General features: G+C 35.1%; 1 protein-coding gene across 1 annotated transcript; it reads right to left on the bottom strand.

Moving 5' to 3' along the window:
• Nucleotides 1–490: 490 nt before the first annotated feature.
• Nucleotides 491–13,285, bottom strand: LOC133186767 (PHD and RING finger domain-containing protein 1-like). The gene is made up of 14 exons (XM_061322069.1): nt 13,201–13,285; nt 11,632–11,903; nt 11,179–11,262; nt 10,872–10,993; nt 10,071–10,168; nt 9,668–9,897; nt 9,014–9,265; nt 8,062–8,258; nt 7,689–7,832; nt 7,176–7,315; nt 4,889–5,890; nt 2,037–4,669; nt 1,797–1,925; nt 491–1,487 (listed from the first exon to the last, which is right to left on the bottom strand). Exons 1-14 carry the CDS (start codon nt 13,283–13,285, stop codon nt 1,350–1,352), a joined length of 5,526 nt encoding a protein of 1,841 aa, XP_061178053.1. The 3' UTR covers nt 491–1,349.
• Between the last annotated feature and the right edge of the window lie 870 nt (nt 13,286–14,155).

Genomic DNA, 14,155 nt, shown 5'->3' with positions numbered 1-14,155 from the left:
TAATGGGTGAGCATTCAATTACAAATTAATAAAATTATTGAGATTAAACTTTATCTAAAACTTTTTATTTCTAATTTAAAATCATCTCAAAATCCCAACACAGGTAAAGTTTGACTCCTTGGGTATTCTACTGTGTATTAAATCTGGATTTGGAGACAGACTGCTAGCCCTCAAGGCATTCACACCTGTACAAAATAAGCCCCTCCCTCACCTGGAATTTACCACCCGGTAAAAAATCTCTGCCTTTAAATCAAGTTACATATCTGAATCATTTCTAATCACATTAAATTCACAGTGTAATCAATGTAATGAATAAGATAAATTTTAAAAAGCAAATTTTGGTCTTAGTGGTAAGCTCTGATGTAAATTGCAGTCCTGAAATTAACACTGAAAAAGCAATTCAGAGCATATTTCTCCATAAACAATTTCAAATTCACCACCAGATCATACTCCTGTGTTTCAAAGGAACAATAAAATAACAAGCTCTGTCGTCAGTTCATTATTTATTGTGGGTCTACTTTATCACACATTCTGTTTTATACGTCCAGTCACTTATAACATGCACACAGTCTTAACAAGCTTTTATCAATGTTGTACACTTTACCATACCATAGAAAGGAAAAGTCCTCACTCAATATGACGGGACAAATTACAGACATGATGGGAAAAAAATTAACAAAAACTCCAATGACTTACTGTCCATGTTCAGAGATGGGATTAAAAGATGCCGACATATTTGTGTAAAGGGAGACAACAAAGAAATATCTCGACATTCAGCAATAACATTCAATTAAGTTGCTGCCCACATTAAAATACTGCAAATTAAACAGCACTACATATCAAATGTCATAATTGTACATTTTATCTAAAAAAATTCACCCTCAGTGTCTGATAACACAGGTCAAAACCCTATAATGTCAGGGATTTACCTATTTCTTATGTACACCTGATGAAATCTTTTTCTGAGATACACCTGGTGAAATCTTTTTCTTTATAGTTAAATGCAAAATCATTCATTTCACAATAAAAAAAAACATGCCATGGGGGTCAATTTGCACACAATTAGATACAAAACTCTCTTGTACTTTGTCCTCATTATGTGATTTAACAGAGTTCAATATGACTGCCCTATAGCAGTGTCTTGTATGTATCATTTAACAGAGTTCAATAGGACTGCCCTATGGCAGTGTCTTGCATGTATCAATAAGTACACAGCTCTTAATCTTTCTGTGTGGATTTAGATAACTTTAAGTTAACACAATCCTCACAATAACACAGGAACACTTGGCTCTCGGCCGTTCTCTGACACCTGCTTTTCTAACACTATCCCTTGATCATAAGTCTTTCCTTCACTTGGATTTTTTCTTCACTTCATCTCCGTTCTCAATCTTTGGGGGGGACATGTTCCTGTTGAACTTGGCGACGTAAGCATCCACCAAAGCTCGAATTTTAACTGGGTTAATGTCCCCACTTTTACTGTGGCACACCTGAAATCAGAACAGCTACATCAGTTTTATTAGATCACTGCATAAACATTCATCATAATAAAAATTAGATCAGGTCAATTAATACAAGCTAATTCTTTCAAATTGTCATACTAATTTTCCATTATGTGCATTGACCTTCACAAGAACAGTTAATTTGTTTTCAAGAAATTGGCAGGATTAGATTTATCATATCTGTGTTGAATGCAAGACAACACAGGAATAAAAATTAAAATTAATGCCTACATTACAGTCTTACATTAAAGACAGAAACCATGTAGGAAAGTAGGCCTACTGAAATGAATCACCCACCTTTGGCACAGCACGGCGCAGGATCTCCTTGTACTGTTCTTTATTGACTTTCTTGGCACTGTAGAAAGGCTTCAGTGCCGTCTTCACTTCATCTACAACCCTCTCCTGCAGATGAAGCTTTCGGAGGTACTACAAGAGAGTAATTGTATTTTAAGCATTATCTACATGTAAATACATTTGTTAAAAGAATCTCTGTTTCATTCTTAAATGACATGAAAATCAAGCTCTTTAGAGCTGTACCTTTTCTTTATTTGTCAGCTCTACGGCTGAGGACGGAATTTCGTCAGCACTGTTCATCTCATCCATGATCTGATCAAATGATTTCTGTGACTCCACTGTTGAGGACACTCGGTCCTCATGGCTGGATGATCTGTGTCGGTCCTCAGACCTATGTCTGTGGCTCCTCTTCTTGTCCTTTTTCCTACTCCTCTCCGACTTCTCAGAAGATGAGGTTGGGATCTCTATGTTCCCATTGTCCTGAGGCGATGACATGTCCATATCTATCATCTCCAAGTTCTCTTTCTCTGATTTGACCTTGTTAATTGTGTGGGTCAGGATTGGGGGTAGGGGAACTTTGAACACACTGTTGCTGTTTTTCTGCTCCATTACTTCTGGTTTATGTTCCTGAGGCTCTAACCCTTTGGATTCTTTTCCAAACATGGCTAGCTGTGCCTGTGTGTTAAGCAGCTTGGTAATCTGAGAAATCTGTTCTAACTGTGATGCTGATGGAATGATGTCTGGTCTGTTCATAGAGATAGCCTCACTTGATGCTAAAGGGAGTGGCATTCCTTCAGGAACAGACATGGGTACTACAGGTACTTCTGGCCGCAAAGAGATTACATGAGATTCTGGATGAGGTGGGTGATGCAATCTAGGGTCACCACGAGGATCCGATGCTAAAATTAGAGGAGGATCATGTGACAAATGATCTAATGCACCATTGAGAAGCCCTTGCTGTCCTGGTAATGATACCAGTGAAGGTATTCTTGGGGTAAACTGGTTCTGCATAGTAACCATACCTGCTGGAGTGGAAACAAGACGAGGTTGTAGAGGGTGACCTGCTGGGAGTTGTTGGAGATGAGGAAATGATGCTGGTCGATTAATAAACACAGGGTGATTTACGATTAACTGTCTCTGTGGGGGCAGGCCACCTGGTTGCTGAGCTGCAAACCCTGGTGGTAACATGCGGATCTGGAGAGGAATTTGTTGTCCTGCCCCCTGTAACAAAGGCTGTGGTGGCTCCCCTGCTGTTGTTGGAAGGATGATGGATGGATCCCCAAGCAGCCCCTGGTCAGGCATGGGTGGTGGAGGTGGCCCAGGTAGGGGTGAAATGCTTTGCATAGGAAGGTCTGTATGAAGCAGTGGACTGACATGCATTTGGAATGGTTCAGCTGCCTCCTCTAACACAATGGGTGGATCCTCTGTTGGTGATTCCTCCATATCCACTGTTGGAAATGCTGGATCATATGCTAACTCTTCATCGTCATCGTCAAAATTTATACTTTCTGTGACCTCTTGTACTCTAGAGTCCTCTTTTACAACAACATCTTCTAAAAGTTCTGCATGGTGAGGTTTACTAGTATATTTTTTTGACTCACTGGTGTCAGTTAATACTTTGATATTGGTCATGACAGGAGGCATGGGTGGTGGAACCATTTCTTGAGCTGGAAGAGGAGGCTGTGTCAATTCTCTTGTTTCCTTGGGTCGGCGACTTGAGGATGATCGTGGAGTAATTATAGGTTCTATTTTATTTGAGGCTTTATCACCTGAATTATGTTTTGGTTTTCCAGAGCTTTGTTCTGATTTTTTCTTTGGTATATGATCTTGTTCTTCATCAGATAAAATAACTATTGGCTCAGTTTCAGTTGTTTTTATCTTTTTGGCTTTTTTCTCTTTTCCATCATGAAGACGTTTTATACCTGAACTAAACACATCAAGTTTTTCTTCTTTTTGACGTGATTTATCTTCATTTTCTCGCCTGTGAGGACTTCTACTTGACTTTGAGTCTCTATCTCGAAGCTTTTCACTAAATTTTTCGCTTCTACTCTTTTTACTTGACCGTTCTAATGATTTTGACCTTCTTCCTTCATTAGATTTTGATCGTTCATGCCTCCTCTCTATGGACCTAGATCGATCACGTCTAGATTTTCTTCTTTCACGAGACCTTGACCGATCCCTTCTCTCCTTTGACCTTGAACGTTCTCTTCTTTCACGAGACCTTGACCTGGAGCGCCTTTCTCTTGATTTATATTCCAGTGACCTTGACCTTTCTCTTCTGTCCCTTGACCTGGAAGATTTTTCCCCTGACCGAGATACATCTCGCCTCTCTTTTGACCTTGACCTTTCTCTTCTTTCCCGAGACCTAGACCTTTCTCTTCTTTCCCGAGACCTTGACCTTTCTTTTCTTTCCCGAGACCTTGACCTTTCTTTTCTTTCCCGAGACCTAGATCTTTCTTTCCTTTCCCGAGACCTTGACCTCCGTTTTCTCTCCCTTGATCGACTTCTAGAACGATGCTTGCGTGACTTAGATTTGTAATTATCTAAGTCTTCTTTTTTATACAACTCTTCTTCCCTGTAAGACCTTGATTTACTTGTCTTGTCTTTAACATCTTTAGAGGACCGTCTTTCGGGTTCAGAATTCCTCGACATCTTTTGTCCATATAATTCAATGTTTTTCTCTGTCTTCTCTGCTACACAACGATCCTCAGAATTCCCAGCCACTGTGATTAACAGTCCAGGATCCTGATCTTTCCCTTTGGACTCGGATCTTCTCTTTGTGCCTCTGGGAGATTTCCTGTCACTTTTAGAAGATACATTTTTACAATCCATCTCTCGATCCAAGAAGCGTACTTTGTCAACTCGCCATTTGTCATCTGAAAGGATAATATTTAAAAAAAAAATATTTCTCTTTGTCAAAGATATTTCAATTTGGTGATCAGCCTACTGCTTCAATTCAAAATATATATCAATCAAGAAATTTATATAAGAAAATAAAACCTTTCATTAAATTTAAAGAATATAATATTTTATTTAATTATTTCATTCAGGTATTCAAGCAGTATCGGTCTTTTGTCTAAAGGCTCATCTATTACCATTGTATTGTTCCTTAGTTATGATGGCACTTCCAATCCCTGCGTCAGACCAGGAAGTACTGGGTACAGAATCGTTAGAGTCTTCATACTCAAACCTAACATCATCCACAACTGGGTTATGTAACACAGGGAAGTCCCCAGGTTTGGGAGATTTTTCTAACTTAAAATCCTCCACTTCCTCTATATTCCCACTTAAACTGTCCTGTGTTCTATCATCAAATAAGTCACTAGAATTAGATTTAGGTATTTTACTTGAACTAGATCTATTTTTCTGTTTTGTTTCACTGTGCTTTGTATGTTTATCACTGTCTCTATGGGAATTTTTATCAGATGATAAAAGAGACTTTGGTAATTCTATATCATCCTCTATATCAGAATATAACTCAGCACTAGTACCACTTTTACTCGTGTTTAAGAAGGTCTGTTTGGATCGGTAGTTCCTGCTCTTTTCCTTCCCAGGGGTCTTAGATTTTCCACTTACAACCGACTTACTTGACTTAAAGTTCCCATCATCAGATTTCCCTTTAAGTGTCTTAGTCTCACCGTTTCCTTTACTAAAGGAAGTTCCTTCACAACTTTTGTCACCTGTTTTTACAGAATCACGCTCTTGAAAATCCAGCTTTACCTTCGGCGTATCACTAGCTGATAAAGTGTTTGTAACTTTTAGTTTAGAATTATCTGATTTGTCCGTCTTCCCCTGAGCAGTAACTTCTTGACGTTTTTGAATTGTCCATAGGGAATCCCCCAGGCCATCATCCTCCTCCTCCTGCTCCTCCAAGGGGATTTCCACTGGCTCCTCAGGTATATCAACCTTGTCATCTAACTCCATGTTAGATGATCCAGCAAATATTGGAAGACGAAGAAACCTATTACCTGCTCCAGCTTCCGTTGGATCTGTAGGGGGTGTAGGTGAACTTACAGATGCCTGGTCACCGTCCTCTTTACTCCCTGATGACTTAGTTTTTTCCTCCACAGGGTCCGACTTCAATGCAGTCAGCGAGCCTACAAAAAAAAAAAGTCACACACATATAAAACATTAAATTCAAATTGCCTCCATGTACATCTTTTTAAATACCATTTCTTTCACTTGATTGTACATTTAGTGATTCTGATTCCAAATGAACACATGAATCATTGATGAACAAGTGATTATGAATCAAATGATGGAAAAACCAATTCATTGCACAGGACAATATACAGTGTATACATACAGTGTATTGTTATACAGTTAAACTTAGGTATCTCGAACACTGATATCTCGAATACCATGGATATGTCAAAGTGATTTTGAAGTCCCAACTACTTATTTTTTAAGTATTTTACCCTCAATATCTCGAATCCTCGGATATCTCCAAGTTTTTTCTCCGACCCATTGAGTTCGAAATAACAAAGTTTGACTGTATATTATACATGAACATTTTCATGTATATGTACTACATCATAAATAAAATAATGTAAGGAAAATATATCTACGTTGTGGAGTAAGAAATGTAACACAAAATTTCAACTGTTTATTTCAACCCAGTTTGTTAAATACAATAATCACTTGAATGTACAACACCAGACAGCTTGGAAGTAACTGCACTTTCTTACTTGTTTGAAATCGTATAAAAAATATTTCATGGTTCATAAAAGTTGTACTGAAAAAGCTCACAACTCTTCTAAGAATCATCAACCCTCTTTTCACTAACTTAAACTTTTGCTTACAGCTAGATATTTGCCCAAAGAAATCTAATTCATTATTAAAATGCACACAATTTAAGCAACCTCTGTGAGGAAATATTTTCAGAAGCTGCCTTTTTATTTTCTGATTTTATAAAGAAATATAAGAATAATTCTAACGAGGGTTATCCCTCTAATCTTAGGGTCAATGAACCTTATCATCTTATACATACCACTTATCCACATTTTTACACACAATTTTTCCTAAGATTTTAAATGAATTTTGCTATCAAATATATTGTGAAAAACATAACTTCACCTTTGTCATTTTATTTATATACTAATAAAGCATGTTTGGATGCTAGCATGCCATTGTTTTACAGCAGTATTTACAAATCCAGTACTTGTAATTGAAAAGTTTTAACAAAAAATGAATTATTTCCAGAATTTATAATTGCATATTAAATAGTGGTATTTTATTCTCTGTAACATGTTTCCTATTGTGCTATAAAAAATCACAATATACCTGAACACCGATAAAATTGTGCAAATAAATAAATTCCAATCCAAGCTTTATATTTAGGTCACCAACTTATTAATAATAGCTTCTTTTCATACAATATACCATCTCTGTGAATTTTTATCCTGTCTGTCTTCATATGGAGCATTTGCTGACTCTGAAATATACTCCCTAACAGATCACAGGGGGCGCTGGCAGTGCTGAAGGAGGGGGACACTGAGGCAGACTCCTCATTAGGGCGGAACCTGTAAAACGCCAACACATTAATAAATACACCTCTGAACTGTATTAACTATAATACAAATGCATGTACATGTATATCACAAACTTTGCAACCCTAAATAAAGGCAAATATATATGTTTAAATCTATTCAACTCAACATATATCTTAAAATACATAAGACCTGGTCTACAATTCATGAAATTATCCCTAGCGCTGTTAATGCAGCCTGTCCATCACATTCTTTTCAAATGGCACTAATCTACACATTTATCTCATTTTCTAATAACCTCCATAGATTCCTCATCAATACAGCCAGATTTGATTTATATATATATATATATAGAGAGAGAGAGAGAGAGATAGAGAGAGAGTATGTTTTAATCCCCAAGTTGTACCTGAGAGATGAATCCACTGTTAGCCTAACCACAGGGGTTCTTCTCATGATTTCTTCTGTTGAGAAGTTGACATTTGATGATGTTTTAGCTTTTTTCCCAGAGTTTGAAGAATATCCTGAGGTACTGGGCTCATCATCACTTTCACTAAATACATTAAAAATCATTCAGTTTTATTTTTATTATAAGGCTTTTTGAACAAATAAAACAAAGACTAAAACTTCTTCTTTTCAAGATCCAGTAATTTCATCAAAATCAATTAAATTAAACATGCCTGTAATTCTAAATTACATGCATTAAATTATTCACCTATTTTAATGTACATAAGAGAAATAAGGGAAGGTATTTTTTTTTTCTAAATCAGATTCATACTTACTCATGAAAATAAATGAGATCATTTGGTGCCCCTAGTATGTGAAGTGGTGCAGGGCCATAATCTTCGGCCCTCTCTCTGGGGCGTTTCTGTAAGGGTATAGTCCGACCTGTAGGGGGTTTGGAAAGTCCCAAGCTTTTAGCAATTCTGGACTTAACAGTGGTAACTGGTGCCTCAGGTAACACTCTTCTTATTAATTTCTATCAAGAAAATATCGATGTTCATAATTTAAAATTACTAATACATTATTATAAAATAAAACATAAACATCTAATCATTTTAAGTTGATAAAATTTAATATTTGTAACTGTTTTGTAACAATGAGATGCACTAGTCTGAAATTGTTCAATTTTCACATTTACTCTACTTTTAAAACAGATAGTAATTTCAGCTAAAAATTACTCAAGATTTTTGAAATTCAATTTTTAAAATGTAAAATAAGTCTTGAACAACTCTAAAAATTTCCTTTATTTCCATAAAAATTTGAAAAGCAATTAAGAGAATCATTTCTAATCTGGGGTGGGTTCAAGATTGTAGCAGCTACCTAGCTTCTATGTAGAACTACAATCTTGAATGATATGCTAGCCTAGCCCCTACATAGGGAAAGCTAGCATAAATAGATGTGTTTGATGCTAGATACCAAATTTAAATTGGCCGCCTTAGTTACCGCTTCGCATCACATGAGATACACAGGAAAAGTGTTTTTTCTTTCTTCATCTAAGCAAATTACATATAAATGTAAATTTACATTTACGTTTTTGCTTAAGTTCCGATAACTTTGTTCGAAAAATAAGTTATAACCAAGATATTTGTATCTAAAATCTAACACTTAGTGGCTAAATGATCTGTTGTGTTCTATAGAGCTAGATATCTACCACCTAGCTTCTAGGTTAGCTGCTACAATCTTTAATGCAGCCCTGATGATAGTGTTCTTACACCTCTATCAAGAATATACCTTTCTACTTGTCCCTTTCTTTTTACCAGTGGACTTCCTTGTCCTGCGGGTTTTCCTTTTTCTACCTTTGACTTTTCTCTTAGCTGGTTGTTTTCCTTTGGACTTTTTTGTTGTACTCTTTCCTTTGCCAGTAGATTTTCTCTTTGTTTTGGTTTTGCGTTTTGTCACTCTTTTCTTTTGCTTTTTAGCTGGCTTTTTCCTAGGTGCAGATGCTGTACTTGTAGATGGGGCATCTTCATCAATGCTTTCATTCTACATGTAAATTAATTTACACCTTTAAAATGCTGCTAATAATTGAATAGACATTCAGATTTTTCATCCATTTTGTTCAGTTTAGCTGAATAATTTTCATATTGAGTTTATTACAGGAACTTGTCTGATATTGACATTGTCTGATTTCTGCAGGCAATCTTGAAATTTTAGATCCAATTCTAATAAAGTTTTCAATGTATGATGTATTTACTTCTTTGAAAACAAAATTTTTAAAACAATATACATATGGCATTCTTCAATGCTGACAGAATAATATGAATAAATTCTGTATTTGGTGTATAAAATTTCTCTTTCCAATATTTTGTGATAATTTACAGTTAAAACCCTTCCCTTATGGGTCTTAATCAATAATCATCGTAAAAAGCTTTTTAAAGTGTTTACCTCTGTATTTTCGGCCTCAGAGGAGCTTTCTGAATCTGATAAAATAATCATTCTCCTGTTAAATCTGCTACGTCTGATTTCCTGGATGTGTTGAAAAATGCGTTCACTCATGCGTGTCCGGGCCACCTGTCTTCTGTGTACCCTGGGTCTGAGGGAGTGAGGGAGGATGCCGTTCTCCTGAATGATGTGATAAATCTCCTCATCATCATTCACTACTTCTGCTGCTCCCCCTAAAAATAGGTAGGTCAAGTGTACTCAATGTAACATACAAAATACCATTTAATTTACATCATTAATACTTTTATACAGTATCAATTCAAGATAATTTGTGAACTAAAATATGCTTCATTTAATGCACAATCTTTTTTATGATTTCAAAACCTTGGAAGCTATTAGTAAATACCTTCCCTCTCCCTTTCATGTAGTGCTTCACAGTCAGGGCAGAACCACTCTCCTGCTGGAACCTCAGCCAGGGGTGGATCCAAACACTCACAGTGGTACCTACAACACCACCAGTCAATTAAAATACAATCTGTAACAAACCTACCAATATCAATCATATAACCATGGGAAGACACTCATTATACTTTAGAATTTTCTTCTGCTTAACCACTGAACAACACAGCTAACAAAAGGATTCAAATGTTCTAATAATATACATTTATTGACTGGGTTCGAGGGTAACAAGCATTTTGTTGGACCCAAGAATCAAACTGTTTGCCTGAGGCTGTTAGGCCGAAGGCAAGCAGCTTGGTTCGAGTGGTCGACAAAACGCTTTTGCCCAAGAACACAGTCAATAAATGCTTTGTTATACCTTTTATTTATCTATTTTATTATTATTATTATTTTGACATACATTTGTCGAACGCCAACAAATGCAAATGAGATTTAGCTGATCCCGCCCACTATGTGACATAAGCGGTCCAATATCTCATCAACAGGTCCAATATTTTGCTCCGCTGTCAAACATAGATTTTTTATGACCACTCAATAAAACATTGGAAATGTTAGACTTTTATTAATATTGGTTTATATAGGAAGAAATTTTTAAAGGTATAACAATGTCAAATTGTTCCCAGGAGTCAAAATTCATTTATAGCTCAGGTTTAGATGAGGTGAAGAAAAATAATTATTAAAGAGATAATAGAAAATTTAATCATTCAAGGAAAAGCTTTGTCTTTTAATGTGAACTTCTGTGACATACCCTAAATCACAACCATCGCAGAGAAGAAGCCTGTCCTCTCTATCACTTCTACCACATGCCTCACAAAATATTGGATCCTCCTCTTCTTCTGGATCATCTTGTTGCTTATCTGCCACTGTAATCTACAGAAATTAAAGATGCTACATCAGAAGACAACATAAAAACAACATGCTTATAATGTGTACAACATAATTATAACCATTATCAAGTACATGTTAACAGTGAAAAAAAAATTATTTAGAAAATATAATACGTACGTTGCAATTTCTTTTCTATAATGACTCATAAAAAATATTTATACTCTTACCCTTTTAAATATTGCATCTTCTCCAGGATGCTTTGCAAATATCAGGTGGAAAACCTGCCTATCCACAGGGCACGTATTAACATTCTAGAAAACAAAGATGATCTAAACTGTCTCATCACTTCAACCAGCAAAGATATTTATTAAGGAACTAGACTATACATTAATCAGAAAAATTTTCAAAGGATTTTATGACAAAAATCTAGAATTTCCTCAATTACCAAATTCTTCTACCTAATGATGTTTGTAAATAAATAATAAGTAAGATGTACATCTGTGACAAATTGTCAACATCAGAGAAAAGTAGCTTCTTTTAAATATAACACCTCAAAAAGCTGCATTATTATGGATCTTTAACCTTAATGATTTCTTCAAACGATATCTCAATACTAGGAATTAAGAATCACATTTCTGTTTTTGTTTGAGTGCTGAGAAGGTAAATATTTCCCTCTCTACCTTGGACCACTCTTGTATGCATTCTAGACAGAATGTGTGATCACAGGACTCGGGGGTGCCTAGATCCTGGTCCCTCAGTCTATCTAGACAGATAGGACAAGTTTCTCCTTCTTCTTCCTCCTCTTCTTCTTCAAACTCGTAGTCCTCAGTCTCCTCCCCAGAGTCCTCCTCTGTACTCTCATCTTCATCATCATCATCTCCTTCATCATCATCATCTCCATCATCTTCTCCTTCATCATCTTCATCATCTGTATCCTCTTCAGTCTCCCAGTCTAAAACATTTCATTAAAAAATCAACTTCATGAATTTTTTTTTTCTTTTAAAAGCAATGTACTGTCCACTTGTGTACTTAAAAATCTGTACAAGGTTTGTGATGTTTTCTTCCTCATAGAATAAAAAAAACATAATGTAAAAATTTCATGAAATGGTTCTTCTTATTGTTATTCTATCACAAATAAAAGCCTAGATCTACATCAAATTTAAAAAAAAAATCATATCATATTTCATGAAAAGATTTTTTAAGAACTTTAATTAATAAACATTTACCATTAATAATATTCACAAAAAAGTGTGAAAATCAGAAAAGACAAACTCAATTCCATCTTTAATCAATAGCCAAAGTAGAATTTCACATCAATAGCCAAGCGGAATTCCAAGTGCCCTTTCAAGAATTTTACAGTCATAAAAAAAAGCAGCTGGTGCATTATAGGAATTAAAAAAAATCTCTCTGTTAATTTATCAAGATTCCTTTGAATTTTTGATAAAATTTATTTTGTTCAATTAATATTCTTTCTGCAGTTTTGAATTTTATTGATTTCTTGTTATAGATACATGCAGAAAAAACAATAAACTACAAGGTGTTTGTGTAGAACTGGAGTCCCAAGTCCAGCAAGTTGTAACATGGACTTGGTTAAGAGTCAAACTGCATCCTCTAATCGACTTTATTGTATGTTCCTTTGTACCTACTACAAGCTTTAAACACTTCTCCATTAAAGTTATGTCTCAACATTGCAAAAAAAAAATTTTTTCTTGTTTAATTCAAATTTCAGATTAAAACTACAGAGAGAAAAGAGACATTCATACAGACATTTGGAATTAGGAAAGACTTTACAAGAAATGCCCCCTCACCTACCAACAACTCGGGAGCATACAGACTAAAAATGTAAGTTTCTGATTTTCACAGCAAAAACAATACATAAGCCTTAAATTTAAAGTTAGAAATTAACTACCATGTTCTAAAGACTTCATCCTCTTCTGCAGCCATTGCTGACAAAACGCGAGCAGATTTTTTTTTCTCTTGATTTAATTCTACTATCAGTTAACCTGCTTCCCTCTGCACCTCATCCAAAGGAACAGCTGATTATCTATTCCACGTTTCAAAACCACCATAATCAAACTTTGGTAATATATAACATTAAGCAACAGAAATAAGAAAATTATAATACTTAGAATGGTATGTCCTGTGCAATGACCCCTATATAGACATTTTTAATTCCTCTTTAAGAGATGGAAATGCTACTTTGACCAATGATTATGAATTTATGATCCAGATTGGAGGAGGACTTTCACCTTCAGGGTTATCTTCCTTGACATCAGGCTCAGACCCTGCATCAGGGTTGACAGAGCTTCTCTCTTGGCTATTTGTGTTTTCCATCAGAATTTCTATATAAATGGGAAAAGCACTTTTAAAATGTTGTAGCATTGGTGTATATGCATTTGTCAACAACTTATATGATGTCAAAACTTGCAAATTTGAAAAAAATTCTCCTAAAATCTAGAATATTTTGTTCAGAGACATTTTTTGTTTCTTTTTATTTTCTTTGTAGTCATGGGAACTCACATATCTTCTTCAACTTCAAGGGGAAAACAAAGACACTTTATGCTACTTTATAAAGCATTCAATATCAAGAAAATCACTGGGAGTTTATTAACATCTCCCTTCTAAATAAAAGGTGAACAAGGAAGCTATCAAACTTTTAACATGAAATTCATTGTGTTTGGCTCCGATTTACTCTTTGTCGTAAGTGCATGGATTTGTCCCAAATAGTTTTGATTGAATGTACAGAGTAATGGATTTTATGTTCAGCAACGCTGGTTGGAAAGTCAGTGTTTAATAGATTAACATGTACTTTAATTAAATTTGATAATAATTGATTGAGCAGTCCCAAATTGTTTCCAGTTTTAATGTTAACTTATTCTTAAAGCTAAACAATGACATTTATTGCTGCTATTTGCAAATTCATAGTTGAATCCTGTGGGTTCAGATAGCATGTTTTTTCATTACTTTGAATGGCCTACATTTAGTAGAGGAGAGTAACTTTAAATGTGCATGTCCTTTAATTTTGGTTATTTGTCAATAAAATATACATGATCAAAACTAGAGACATAACATTCATTTATGTCTATGCATGATGAAAACATACAAAACATACTATATAGAGTTTCCAATTTATTATACATGATCTCTACCTTTTATCATATTTAGAACAAAATTAGAATTTCATCATTGTTAGCAATTTGTCAA

Source organism: Saccostrea echinata, unplaced genomic scaffold (genome assembly GCF_033153115.1).
Source record: "Saccostrea echinata isolate AGI-Se365-2 ecotype Australia unplaced genomic scaffold, CSIRO_AGI_Sech_v1 ptg000014l, whole genome shotgun sequence".
NCBI lineage: Eukaryota > Metazoa > Mollusca > Bivalvia > Ostreida > Ostreidae > Saccostrea > Saccostrea echinata.
Note: the sequence above shows the minus strand (reverse complement) of the source record. Positions and strands in the feature narration are given on the sequence as shown.

Excerpts from the sequence above, each read along its gene's own strand:
- LOC133186767 (XM_061322069.1), bottom strand. The coding sequence starts at position 13,285 with ATGGAAAACACAAATAGCCAAGAGAGAAGCTCTGTCAACCCTGATGCA. Across the intron at positions 9,898-10,070 it reads ACATGAAAGGGAGAGGGAAG|GGGGAGCAGCAGAAGTAGTG; the intron begins GTATTTACTAAT and ends ACCTATTTTTAG. Across the intron at positions 1,926-2,036 it reads AGCTGACAAATAAAGAAAAG|TACCTCCGAAAGCTTCATCT; the intron begins GTACAGCTCTAA and ends ACTCTCTTGTAG.